This window comes from Oncorhynchus nerka, linkage group LG1 (assembly GCF_034236695.1).
Source record: "Oncorhynchus nerka isolate Pitt River linkage group LG1, Oner_Uvic_2.0, whole genome shotgun sequence".
Classification (NCBI taxonomy): Eukaryota; Metazoa; Chordata; class Actinopteri; order Salmoniformes; family Salmonidae; genus Oncorhynchus; species Oncorhynchus nerka.
The window spans coordinates 45560730-45574775 of NC_088396.1; the positions used below are offsets into that span (position 1 = coordinate 45560730).

At 39.4% G+C, this 14046-nt stretch overlaps 1 protein-coding gene across 3 annotated transcripts; it reads left to right on the forward strand.

The window, feature by feature from the left end:
• Positions 1-501: 501 nt before the first annotated feature.
• LOC115131306 (CMRF35-like molecule 3) lies at positions 502-2475 on the forward strand. Of its 3 annotated transcripts, none has more exons than XM_029662923.2 (4): positions 502-653; positions 748-1071; positions 1271-1412; positions 1764-1850. In XM_029662923.2, the coding sequence occupies exons 1-4, from the start codon at positions 605-607 to the stop codon at positions 1765-1767; spliced, it is 519 nt and encodes a 172-aa protein (XP_029518783.2). In that variant the 5' UTR covers positions 502-604; the 3' UTR covers positions 1768-1850. The 3 variants fall into 3 exon arrangements, with proteins under 3 accessions (XP_029518783.2, XP_029518774.2, XP_029518765.2); XM_029662914.2 differs by having other exon boundaries at positions 503-653; positions 751-1071; positions 1782-2475; XM_029662905.2 differs by having other exon boundaries at positions 504-653; positions 1782-2475.
• The last annotated feature ends 11571 nt before the right edge of the window (positions 2476-14046 follow it).

Here is a 14046-nt window from a genome sequence, read left to right on the forward strand (position 1 = left end):
TATTGAAGAACCCCCACCAGCTCCAAACAAACGATGACCTTATGTAAGTACAAATCTCCAGACTGTTTTTGGAAAGAACATCTGCAGCTAGGTAGGATTCTAGGCTAACCTGGGCTGGCTCCTCTGTTCCAAGATCATCAGGAACGGTCAGAGGGGGAGTTTACGATGGAGCCATTATCCTGTTCCACTGGTTTGTTCTGTTCTCATTCATTCTGATGACAACACAATGATGTCTGTATCATGTATGTTTCACAGACCATAAGGTCTTACAGGAGGCATGTATAGGTCTAAAAAGGGCCTAAAATGGCCACTTTCATCATGATTTTCTCAAATATTGTATGTGATACAATTGTATAAAACATGTCAACATCCTTCCACCCAATGAAGTTTCTATGTTTGAAATGCCAGAACAACCTGAGAAGGCGCAAAAATATTTTGGGTATCCTGGTGTGGAACTGCCCAATAGCCAGAGAGAGCAGGTACAGGAAGGGGTGGACCTCACAGCCCAGTCTGAATGCAGAGGACTCTTTCACCAGTCACCACAAAGAGTTTCCATTTCCATAACCTTTAAAGTCATAGATTTCAGATAAAGATTGAGTTGAAGATGACTACCAAGATTTGGATCAATCTCTCCATCTTATCTTTACTAAAAGGTATGTTGTTTTAAATCATTTACTATAAATGTTTAATCACTGTTAAATGAAGACACATTGTTTAATGCATGTGTTTGTTTGTGATTTCCTTTAGCAGCCTCATCCCTTTCCGGACCCTCAGAGGTGAAGAGTGTAGTTGGTGAAACAGTCCACGTCTCCTGCCAGTATCACCAGTTCAACAGGGACAAGGTCAAATTCTGGTGCAGGGGTTATCACTGGTATTTCTGCACAGTTATCATTCGATCTGATCAACCTAAACATCTGACCAGTGATATTCAGATATTGGATGATAAAAACCTTGGGTTATTCACAGTCAGTATGAAAGGAGCAAAAGCTGAGGACAGTGGCTGGTACTGGTGTGCAATTGAAAGAGCCAGCAGAACTTTGGCGTTTCGTCTTCAGCTGACTGTCTCCGAGTGTAAGTACTGTATGTAGCTGAAGTTGTCGCATACAGTTTTTATTTTTCTCTGAGGAATTTAATATAACATTGCATATACCACTGATCAATTGCTATTAGTGAAATCAGTGCTTACAAATGTTTCTAAAGAAACCTGTGTTTCATAACATTACTTTTTATGTCCGTTATGAGTTGCTGTGTGAGTTGCTGTTTCCTGCAGGGCTTGTATCTCGGCTCAAAACAGAAACCACAAAACAGTTCAACGAGACCTCAACTTCCCCAACAACGTTGACAACACCACGGTCCACACCTTGTATGACTCAAACAACAGGTTTCATATCTGCTACAAGCAATTCAACAAGGTAAACAAAGCTTAGTAAATAAGGCTACCCAATTTATTGTAAATTGTCGACACTGTTTGTTTCTGCATAATGTACATATGAACGGGGGGGGGGGGGTGTCCACTTAATAATCTAAAACAGCAGAATGCACAAACTAACTATATCAGGGCTGCCCAAATCCGATCCCTGAACACTTCTGGTTTTCATCCTCTCCTTCTAATCAGGTAGAAACAAAAAGCAGAAGTAATTTCGGCCCTCCAGGACCGGAGTTGGGCAGCCCTGAACTGTGTAGCAAAAGTTGCACAGACCTGCTTACCTATGAGTGGCTAGATTACTCTTCGTTTGTTACATTTCAATGTGGTTCACCCTCAGCTGACTCTATATCTACAGTGTGACAGTGTTCTTGGATCAAGATGATCCGGTGTGGAAAGTATGGAGAGTACTGCGCTGGATGCTCTTCCTCTTCCTGTGTCTGTTCCTTGTTCTCTTCAGTATACGATGCCATCGCTGATATTTGTACCATTCCTGCCGATATATCGCTTGCCTCAGTGTGTGCTACATTTTCCCCAAATCAAAATGTACCAAATCAAAATAGTTGAGAATGTTGTTTGTTTTAATTTATGAAGGTAAAACATTCAAACATGCACATATATATTAATAATAAGCAAATACATTGAGGTCATAACATGTTCCGAGAGATATGAATGTATAGAGAAACAATACTAAAGATGTTGGATCTTAATTTGAACCAGTTTGCAGGAAAATAAATCTGCAGCAACAGAAAATGTGGATTTGTCACGTTCTGACCTTGGTCAGGGCGTGAGTTGGGGTGGGCATTCTATGTTGTTTTTCTATGTTTTGTTCTGTTGTTATATTTCTATGTGTTTGGCCTAGTATGGTTCTCAATCAGAGGCAGGTGTCAGTCGTATTTAGCCATATTTAGGTAGCCTGTTTTCTATTGTGTTTTGTGGGTGGTTGTATCCTGTGTTTTCACCATACGGGACTGTTTCGGTTGTTGGTTTGTACTTTTGTTATTTTGTTCAGTGTTCTGTTGATTTATTAAATATATCATTATGGACACTTACCACACTGCACATTGGTCTGATCCGTCTACTCCTTGACAGAGGAGGAAGAAGAGCGTTACAGGATTATAATGAATGGACATTTTTGTAGGGGTTGATACATTTTTCGTTAGGGAAAATCAAGTCTGTCATGTCAAAGTGGAAATTACACACTTTAGAAACCTTTTTAAAAGTCAAATACATTAGAAGTTTGCATTTCCTGCTTTGCAGAAAAAATTATCAATAACAAAAGAGTCATGATGATCCTACATCTGCAAGAGACAACACTATTATAATGCTACAACACTGAACAAAAATATAAACGCAACACGTAAAGTGTTGGTTTCTTGAGCTGGAATAAAAAATCCCAGTAATGTTCCATACCACAAAACATACATCTCTCAAATGTTGTGCACAAATTTGTTTACAGGTTTTGAGGGCGTATGCAATTGGCATGCTGACTGCAGGAATGTTCACCAGAGCTGTTGCATGAACATGTAATGTTAATTTCACTAACATAAGCTGCCTCCAACATCGTTTTTTGAGAATTTGGCAGTATGTCCTTCCGGCCTCACAACCGCAGACCACATGTAACCACGCCAGACCAGGACCTCCACATCTGGCTTCTTCACCTGCGGGATAGTCTGAGGGGGTGCTGAGGAGTGTTTATGTCTCTAATAAAGCCCCTTTGTGGATAAAAACTCATTTTGATTGGCTGGGCCTAGCTCCCCAGTGGGTGGGTCTATGCCTTCCAAGGCCCACCCGTGGCTGCACCCCTGCCCAGTCATGTGAAATCCATAGATTAGTGTCTAATACATTTATTTAAATTGACTGATTTCCTTAAATGAAGTGTAACTCAGTAAAATCTTTGAAATTATTGCATGTCACATATATATTTTTATTAAACCCAACCAGATTACTTCTTTGAATTCATGGCCATCCTGCATTCACTTCTACAGATCTTGACATGGCTTGGAAGACATCAAAGAAACCAATCCCAATGGCAACACAAAAATGGTCTCATATGGGCTTGGAGTCATTCAAACCCCAGAGAGCCTGCTGGTTTATACACAAATAAACAAGCACATGTAAATGTAACGCTACTAGTCATCTCCCTTTGAAGTCATCATGTTATCAGACATGCAAACCCTGATGGCAATAGATTTCTTTGAACAAGTGAAACCCACAACAACATCACCAAAGGAACAGAGAGACTCTGTGTAAACAACACACTCCTCTGAGATAATAGCTGTACCATACTAGAAGTGGCATTAGACTTGCACACATATCAATCATTGTAGAGCGTCTAAAAAATAAACTGAATAGAATCTTTATACAACAATTAATCGCTATTATCACTTTGGAAGTTGCTCTATTTGTAAACCTCCCTTTTTGTTTTTGTGGCCAGTTCTTAGTAACCACTACGTAGAAGCCAGACTCTGTGACTCCCTTTGTCCTTGTCCCTTGTGGTTCTCAGTTTTCATAGCTCTTTCAACATTTCTCTGAAGGTATACAGTATGTGATACTCGAGCTTCCTTCATGGTGTGTGTGTGTGCATGTGTGTTGGAATGGGTTGGTGGGGGCGGGCGGGATTGCCTTGGAAGCAGAACAGAAGTATTCTGTGCTTAGAAATGGCTGGTTGTACAAAGGGAAACACTCATACAAATGGAGGATCTAATTTTGATCCCTCTTTTGTTGTTGAGAATTTTCTTAAACAGCAAGAAATGCAAACTCATAGTGTATTTGAGTTTTAAAAAGGCTCCTGATGTTTGTAATTTCCATGTACATAATTCTGACTTCATTTGCCCTAACGGAAAATGTATTGGCCCATGAGCAAGGCAGTTAAACCACTGTTCTCCGGGCACTGAAGACGTGGATGTGGATTATGGCAGCCCCCCCTCACCTCTCTGATTCAGAGGGGTTGGGTTAAATGCAGAAGATACATTTCAGTTGAATACATTCAGTTGGACAACTGACTAGGTATCCCCCTTTCCTGAAAAATGTGTGCACAACATTTGAAATAAATAAGCTTTTTGTGTGTATGGGACATTTCTGGGATTTTTTATTCCAGCTCATGAAACATGGGACAAACACTTTACGTGTTGCGTTTATATTTTTGTTCAGTGTAGGAGCATTATAATAGTGTTGTCTCTTGCAGATGTAGGATCTTCATCATTCTTTTGTTATTGATCATTTTTTCTGCAAAGCAGGAAATGCAAACTTCTAATGTATTTGACTTTTAAAAAGGCTTCTAAAGTGTGTAATATCCACTTTGAAATGTCAGACTTGATTTGCCCTAACGAAAAATGTATCAACCCCTACAAAAATGTCCATTCATTAAAATCCACATTTTGTGTTGCTGCAGGATTATTTTCCTGCTGTAGCAAACTGGCTCAAATGAAGATACCCATCTGTATGAGACCACAGATGGGTTTAATATAAATATATTGATGATAGCCAGGTCCCTGTTTTAGAGCCCATTTCAAACAAATGAACTGGTCTAATTTGGAATTAACTTAGAAAGTTACAGTACATTGGTACATTATGTGGTTTTAAATTGTACAGATCACATGGCTTTTAAACAACCTTTGAGTTCTTAGTAATCTAACAACAAAATTTTAGTCATTTAGCGAGGGATGTAGAGGAGCAATTAGGATTTAAACGCCTTGCTCAAATGGCACATCGGCAGATTTTTCACTTAGCCGGCTCAGGTATTCAAACCAGCGATCTTTTGGCTACTAGGCCAATGCTCCTAACAGCTAGGCTACCTGCCACCACTACACTCTAACCACTATGCTACCTGCCACCCCTATGCTCTAACAGCTAGGCTACCTGCCACCACTACTCTCTAACCGCTAGGCTACCCACCACCCCTACTCTCTAACTGCTAGGCTACCCGCCACCCCTACTCTCTAACTGCTAGGCTACCTGCCACCCCTACCCTCTAACCACTAGGCTACCTGCCACCCCTACCCTCTAACCGCTAGGTTACCTGCCACTGCTACCCTCTAACCGCTAGACTACCTGCCACCCCTACGCTCTAACCACTAGGCTACCTGCCACCCCTACGCCCTCATCACTAGGCTACCTGCCACCGCTACCCTCTAACCGCGAGGCTACCTGCCACTCCTACGCTCTCATCACTAAGCTACCTACCAACCCTAAGCTCTAACCGCTAGGCTACCTGCCACCCATATTCTCTAACCACTAGGCTACCTGCCACTCCTACGCTCTCATCACTAAGCTACCTGCCAACCCTACTCTCTAACTGCTAGGCTACCTGCCACCCATATGCTCTAACCGCTAGGCTACCTGCCACCCATATGCTCTAACCACTAGGCTACCTGCCACGCCTATGGTCTAACTGCTAGGCTACCTGCCACCCATATGCTCTAACCACTAGGCTACCTGCCACGCCTATGGTCTAACTGCTAGGCTACCTGCCACCCATATTCTCTAACCACTAGGCTACCTACCACCCCTACCCTCTAAGAGCTAGGCTACCTGCCACCCATATGCTCTAACCACTAGGCTACCTACCACCCCTACCCTCTAAGAGCTAGTCTACCTGCCACGCCTACGGTCTAACTGCTAGGCTACTTTATACTCTAACCGCTAGGCTAAATCAAATCAAATCATTTTTTTATATAGCCCTTCGTACATCAGCTGATATCTCAAAGTGCTGTACAGAAACCCAGCCTAAAACCCCAAACAGCAAGCAATGCAGGTGTAGAAGCACGGTGGCTAGGAAAAAGGTTACCTGCCACCCCTAACTAATTGTGAACAGGCAGAATACATTAGAAGCTTCATTACAGCTACACTGTTAGAAAAAATGTGCATTCTAGAACCTAAAAGGGTTCTTCTGCTGTCCCCATAGCAGAATAATTTGAAGAACCCTTTTTGGTTCCAGGGAGAACCCTTTTGGTTCCAGGTAGAACCCTTTCCACAGATAGGGTCAGCCGAAGAACCCTTGCTGTGCTGATGGAAGGTGGAGTGATCCTGTGGCTCAGTTGGTAGAGCATGGCACTTGCAACGGAAGTGTTGTGGGTTCAGTTCCCACGGGGCCAGTACAAACAAATATGAAAGTGTATGCACTCACTACTATAATTTGCTCTGTGTAAAAGTGTCTGTTAAATGATGTAAATGTAGAGTGCTGGATCTAAAATGATGTGCAGGTTGGAACACACTTGGGTTTTCGATTTTCTTCCACCCTAAAATAAGATTTCAGCTATAATTTTTCTGAATGGGATTGCTTAAATGAATACATTTTGCAGTTTAACATTGATTGTTCTACCACAGATAGCATGGAGATTAGATATATTTTTTGTTACATGTGGAAATATAACATATTACACATTTAAAAAGCAACCATTTTCCGATGCCTCTCTATTTCCTACACCTCTCACTGTTCCTCTCTGTGCTAGCTGAACTACCTGTTGTGCCTGTGTGGTCTAAATATGTTTATGTGACAGACATGTAATCACTTGACCTTTGAGGGCATAGTAAGAGTGGAGGCATGCAACCCACTGGGAGAGTGCATGTTAGGTAGCCTCTAACTGTGAGCTTCATGACAGTCACACTGCAAATGTGGACAAATAGCATCTTAGAACCACCTCTTTAGGAATCTGAAGTCGGAAACTGCTCACTGCACAGTTACTGAGACATACATGAGACAATGTACGTCATCAGTCAAGATAACCTTGTGGTTGTAACTCTCCCTCACTAAAATATGAATAATACACATTTAGATGTGTATCCTCTGATGTCTCACTGTGTTTCTAGTAGTGACACCTGACTCACTGCAGCAATGTAGAGCTGATTCTTATGGCAGTCCTAACGGCATAAAGCTCTCTTTCACGTCTCTCCAGACTTCAGAATGATATGCTTGGATCAGTTGCATAGATACTTGTACCACAGACAGAACAATGAGACAGATATTCACTGGATGTATAAATGTGAAGCATCCTGTTGGCGTTTCCACACAGAGGAAACCTACTGGCATTCAGTGGGAGAAGATGGAACGAGATACATTTTGACGGACATTCTGCCAATTTTATCATTGATTAAACATTTGATCTCAATACATTTTTCTGTTCCCAAAACTACAATATGTTATGAACAGAGGGGGCTAAGTTTTGTAGACTTTATCCTTTGCAAAATAAAATAAAATCGCGCTGTTTAGGAGTGCAAAGGCAAATTTATTTATTGCACACGCGCCACAGAGTAGGCGTTCCCTAATGGGTATATGCAGAAGTATATTAGAAAGCGGCAATAGGATATCGCTGACGCAGGCTTGGCCCTGCTCACCTCCTTGCTTGTCCTGCCCACTATGACTAATTTCTTCCCACGGCAAGCTGTGGTGTATCTTGGTTTAGTTATAAAAAAAATTTTGGTTGTACTGCCTATATCCAATCATAGTAGCAATACGCATGATAAGCATTAGAGACTAGAGTTTTGTCGGCTTACTCAGACACGTCAATACGCATGACAGCTTGTGATAAGCTGTAGAGACTAGAGTTTTGTCGGCTTACTCAGACACGTCTATACGCATCACAGCTAGTGATAAGCAGTAGAGACTAGAGTTTTGTCGGCTTACTCAGACACGTCAATACGCATGACAGCTTGTGTGTTACTACAAAGACTGCCGTTGTGTCTTTTGTACGATCAGTTTATTTTTAAATGCTCAAAGATTATAACGCTTAGAGCCCTCTTAAATCAAACCCGGTTGCTAGGTCTCCACGGCAACTCGAGGGAAAGATGTCACAGGCCGTTCTTATTGTTTGATGTCGACATTATGAAGTTAGTTATTTATTAAATCAATCCAAACACATTCTTACAGCATGTCTTAGGAATGATAATTGCCCAAAGCTCAAATCTCACAGAAATATATTCATAGCTTCAACCATGTGGATGTCATATAGGTTTTGTAAAACATGCAGACAGTAGTGAAAATTGTTACAGCAGAAAGCTTGTGAAGTGTGTTGATTCTTCCCCTGTGCTGTCTGAGTCAACTGTCTAAAGACTTTGAGAAGCTGCTGCCTTTTCTTTCCATTTTTTTCTCTCTCCCTGACACCCAAGCATCCCACAGGGGTAAGAAACAAGGAAGTTAATGGAGTGGATGTGAGAAGGTGAAACAGTGTGACACCGTCTGCTCAGGCTGAGATGAACACGCATCATGAGAGCTAGTTTCAGACTTTCACAAATACACCACCACACCTCTCACCATTTCCCTCCCCTAGTATACTTTCTTTGAATAGAATTAAATAAATAAATCCAGGTAGTTGTCAAAGCTATTGCAGTGTGAAAAGATAAATAACTGAGAGAACCAGCAATGTTGAATTGAATGTGTTGAACATAAATACAAATACTTTGACGTAAGAATATTGAATCGAAAATAGATTTTTTATTTTTTTTCTAGTTTAGAAGGTTCCCTGTTGTATCTAATACTATAGAGTTAATGTTTCTGAAATCTCTTCCTACAGGAACTATACTGAGTTACAAGTCCATGGGGGGATTTTACCTCAATCAATTGACTGCAATTACGGCTGGAGTTTTGCTGTACTAAGAGTAGACGAATGGTCTAAAGCTTCTGCCAATTAGTTGTAAAATGAGAGACACTTAGCCAAGGCCAATCCATTTATAACCACTGTCATGGACAACAGTACAGCATGGTGTTGAAATGTGTCTTTAAAACGTTCATCTTTTTCCTCTTCATACTTTGATATATCACAATTTGTAATCACTTTGTCAAAACCATCAAGAAAAAGCTATTTGAAACACTATCCTTCACTGAAAAGTTGGTGCTTTTGTCACAAAAAAGATATTGTGGAGTATTTTCTGGAGAAATAACGTGATTTTGAATTTAATGCAAAGTGTTGCATGGAAGTAATCCACTGATAATCTATCTGGAGTTGCAGTTCCTTCTGAAGATCAAATGGTCTTGATTTTCTTATTCAGCTCCAGAAGGTATTGTAATCATAGCTATCATTTATTCAGCTCCAGAAGGTATTGTAATCATAGCTATCTCTTATTCAGCTCCAGAAGGTATTATAATCATAGCTCTCTCTTATTCAGCTCCAGAAGGTATTATAATCATAGCTATCTCTTATTCAGCTCCAGAAGGTATTGTAATCATAGCTATCTCTTATTCAGCTCCAGAAGGTATTGTAATCATAGCTATCTCTTATTCAGCTCCAGAAGGTATTATAATCATAGCTCTCTCTTATTCAGCTCCAGAAGGTATTATAATCATAGCTATCATTTATTCAGCTCCAGAAGGTATTGTAATCATAGCTATCTCTTATTCAGCTCCAGAAGGTATTATAATCATAGCTCTCTCTTATTCAGCTCCAGAAGGTATAATAATCATAGCTATCATTTATTCAGCTCCAGAAGGTATTGTAATCATAGCTATCTCTTATTCAGCCCAGAAGGTATTATAATCATAGCTCTCTCTTATTCAGCTCCAGAAGGTATAATAATCATAGCTATCATTTATTCAGCTCAGAAGGTATTGTAATCTAGCATCTCTTATTCAGCTCCAGAAGGTATTATAATCATAGCTCTCTCTTATTCAGCTCCAGAAGGTATTATAATCATAGCTATCATTTATTCAGCTCCAGAAGGTATTATAATCATAGCTCTCTCTTATTCAGCTCCAGAAGGTATTGTAATCATAGCTATCTCTTATTCAGCTCCAGAAGGTATTGTAATCATAGCTATCTCTTATTCAGCTCCAGAAGGTATTGTAATCCTAGCTATCATTTATTCAGCTCCAGAAGGTATTGTATTGTTTGGTGACCTCACAAAGGACATGAAACACACATAACTATATCTCTGAATGTGTACATTTCTTAATAATGGTGTTTGCATCTACTTCTTGTTTAAAATGAATGAGCAAAGATTAAACTATCTGTGAAAGGATGTAATGTAAATTCCCTGTAAAGTTTAACTAGTCAGCGGCCATGCCCCCGTGAGCACAGACATGATCTGGCGTCATGGAACCGCCCTCTTCTACTGCCCCTCCTATAAAAAAATCCTCTTCAGACTGAGCAAAACCACAGCATGAGCTATGATTGCGAATAGTTAAGACCACGAATACCTCGGTGTAAGCTCAGATAACCAACAATTTACGACGCTCAGATGAGACTGACGTGAGGTAAAAAATTATTCATTAATATAAGATTAATTGATCAAATATTAAAATATCTGAAGAGTTATATTCGGAAAAGTATAACTTTGTAATCTGAAGATTTTCCGTGGTGCCCCGACATCCTAGTTAATAAAATGTGCATGATTAGTTTAATCACGTAATACTTATTACAGAGAATTGATTTGATAAAATAACAGTCTTCACCCTTAATGATGCCAAAGACACAACAAGAACTATCTCTTATTCAGCTCCAGAAGGTATTGTAAATATAGCTATCGCTTGGCATCTAACAATATACAATGGGGTCTGAAATTATTGACACCATTGATGAAGATGAGCAAAAATGACTGTATAAAATAAATAATTCAAATATTGAGCTGTATTGTATGCAAAAAGTACATGTTTATACTAATATAATTGCTCAGTGAAAGAGATTTTGTATACAAGCAATTCTCAAAAGGGAAGGGGTCAAAATTATTGACACGCCTGATTTCAGTACCTTTCAATTCCTCACCTTGTGAGGATAATGGTACTGAGCCTTTTTCTCAAATGTTTAATGAGTTGGAGAACACACTGGGAGGGATCTTAGACCATTCCTCCTTACATAATCCTTCCAGATGCTTGATATCCTTTGTCTGCTCTTATGGATGGCCCTCCTCAATTCAAACCACAGGTTTTCAATGGGTTTCAAGTCCAGAGACTGAGATGGCCATTGCAAATGTGTTATTTTGTGGTCAATTAATCATTTCTTTGTGGATTTTGTTGTGTGCTTGGGGTTATTGTCTCGCTGGAATATCTACTTGTAACCAAATTTCAGCCTCCTGGCAGAAGCAACCTGATTTTTGCATAAAATGTCCTGGTAAATTTCATGATGCCGTTGACCTTACGAAGGCCCACAGGACCAGTGGAAGCAGAATAGCCCCATAACATCCACCACCATATTTTAAAGTAGGTATGGGGTTCTTTTCTGCTCTTGCATTCTCATTTTGACGCCAAACCCACTACTGGTGCACCTGGCCAAAGACCTCTGTCTGGTTCCAAGCCAAGTGTCGATGCCATTTAGAAAACTCCAGGAGATTTACATTTGTTGAATGACATGAAAACAGAGCTCTTTGGCCACACACACAGTCTTAATTGAACCACCTTGGATGGTCCTTTGGCACCTCAGCAGGCAGAAGCAGATGCCTGGTAGGTAAAGTTGGCTGTAGAAACGCAGCAGGGCGAATGCCCATTCCTTTTTTTGTAAAGATGAGACATCAGATGAACACATTCCCTGTTCCATGTGTTAAGATGTGAGCGGTCCTTGGAAAAGAATGGGAGGATTTGGCAGTCATTGTTGAGCAGATTGCATTGTTTGCTTGTTCTGATTTTGAATTTAATTCACCAATAAAGTTATCCATCAAGATCATTCTGTGGTCGCTGTATTTTGACTGAATGGTAAATGTTCTACATCTTTTCAGGAGATGTTGTTCCTTTAGTAGTTTCTTTCTATTTTGGGACATAAAGCTATTGCAACCTTACATAATACATCCTTACATAATAACAAAACAAGCAATATTTTATTTTATTTTTTAAATGAAAAAAAACATCATCTTTGTGTGTGTGTGTGTGTGTGTGTGTGTGTGTGTGTGTGTGTGTGTGTATATATATATACACATCAATTACACTATACATATCTGTATACACATTAATTACACTATATCTACATACACATCAATTATACTATACATATCTATATACACATCAATTACACTATACATATCTATATACACATCAATTACACTATACATATCTATATACACATCAATTACACTATACATATCTATATACACATCAATTACACTATACATATCTATATACACATCAATTACACTATACATATCTATATACATATCAATTACACTATACATATCGATATACACATCAATTACACTATACATATCTATATACATATCAATTACACTATACATATCTATATACAGTACATATCAATTACACTATACATATCTATATACACATCAATTACACTATATATATCTATATACACATCAATTACACTATACATATCGATATACACATCAATTACACTATACATATCGATATACACATCAATTACACTATACATATCTATATACATATCAATTACACTATACATATCTATATACAGTACATATCAATTACACTATACATATCTATATACACATCAATTACACTATATATATCTATATACACATCAATTACACTACACATATCTATATTGGGGTGGCAGGTAGCCTAGTGGTTACAGTGTTGGGCCAGTAACCAAAAAGTTGCTAGATCAAATCCCCCAGCTGACAAGGTAGAAAAGTGTATTTCTGCCCCTGAACAAGTCAGTTAACCCACTGCTCCTAAGCCATCATTGTAAATAAGAATTTGTTCTTAACTGACCTGCCTACGTTCAATTATTATTTTTATTTTTTTAAATACATGAAAAGCCAACACAAAACCCAGAAAGCAAAGCACAATCATATGAAACAAACACATTGTTCAGTAAAAATGCTCTCCAACATACACCTGATGCCCTAGCAGGCACCAACTCACATGAGAGCTGGGAAAAAAAACGCATATTTAGCTTTAACTCGTGGAGATCGAAAGAATCTCCAGAGTTTGCCATTCCTGATTCTGATAAATTATACTGTACTTCTGAAGGCTAATGATGAGGCAAGGTATGGCAGCAGTTTCTGCAAACGGCCTTCAACGACAAAAAGAACACAAAGCATCAATCTACGAGACTTCAAGGAGGGCCAGCCTAATTTCTGATACAAATACAATGATGTGTACTGAACCTACCACCTGTAATAAATCGCAATGCGTTATGATCAACTCCATGATTTGATTATGTTTGAAGTACCATGATTGAAGTACCAATGTTATATCATTGTTATGACAATGACACATAGTATGCTGGACCTTGATCGTTTTGAGGGAGTTTAACACCAAAGCATCATTACATAAAAATGAGCATTGGGAGCAGACCTTGAGCCCTAATGTGTTTTCAGTGTATGCCAATGCTCAAGAATCCCTGAAGATCTTGTTTTGAGGCAATGCTTTCATATGTATTGGGTGCCATGTCCCCTCGGCCTGGTCCACATTAAATGTCCTTGAGGACTGGAGAGGGTCAGGCCTTTTCAACAAAGCCATCTGGAACACAGAGTGGCCAAAGTGATATCCTGGCGACAGGGGAAACAAGTAGGAAGGTCTTTTTTATTCTTAAAAAAATGAAAAAGTCAAACCTTCAGTGTAGTATAAATCAATGTGGTTGACGAGTAGTGTCAGATACGTCATTAGAACAAAGCTTTGAATGCACGTCAACACATCACGATTCCGCAGACAGGGAAACATGCTATTGAACAACTAGAAGAGAAAATGAAGGCAGCAAGAAATAATTTGGCTTGGATTAGTG

Bases quoted from the DNA above. Each gene is read 5' to 3' on its own strand.
- LOC115131306 (XM_029662905.2), top strand. From the start codon at position 605: ATGACTACCAAGATTTGGATCAATCTCTCCATCTTATCTTTACTAAAA. The intron at 654-747 runs GTATGTTGTTTT...GATTTCCTTTAG, and splicing joins CATCTTATCTTTACTAAAAG to CAGCCTCATCCCTTTCCGGA. The intron at 1,413-1,781 runs GTAAACAAAGCT...CTATATCTACAG, and splicing joins GCTACAAGCAATTCAACAAG to TGTGACAGTGTTCTTGGATC.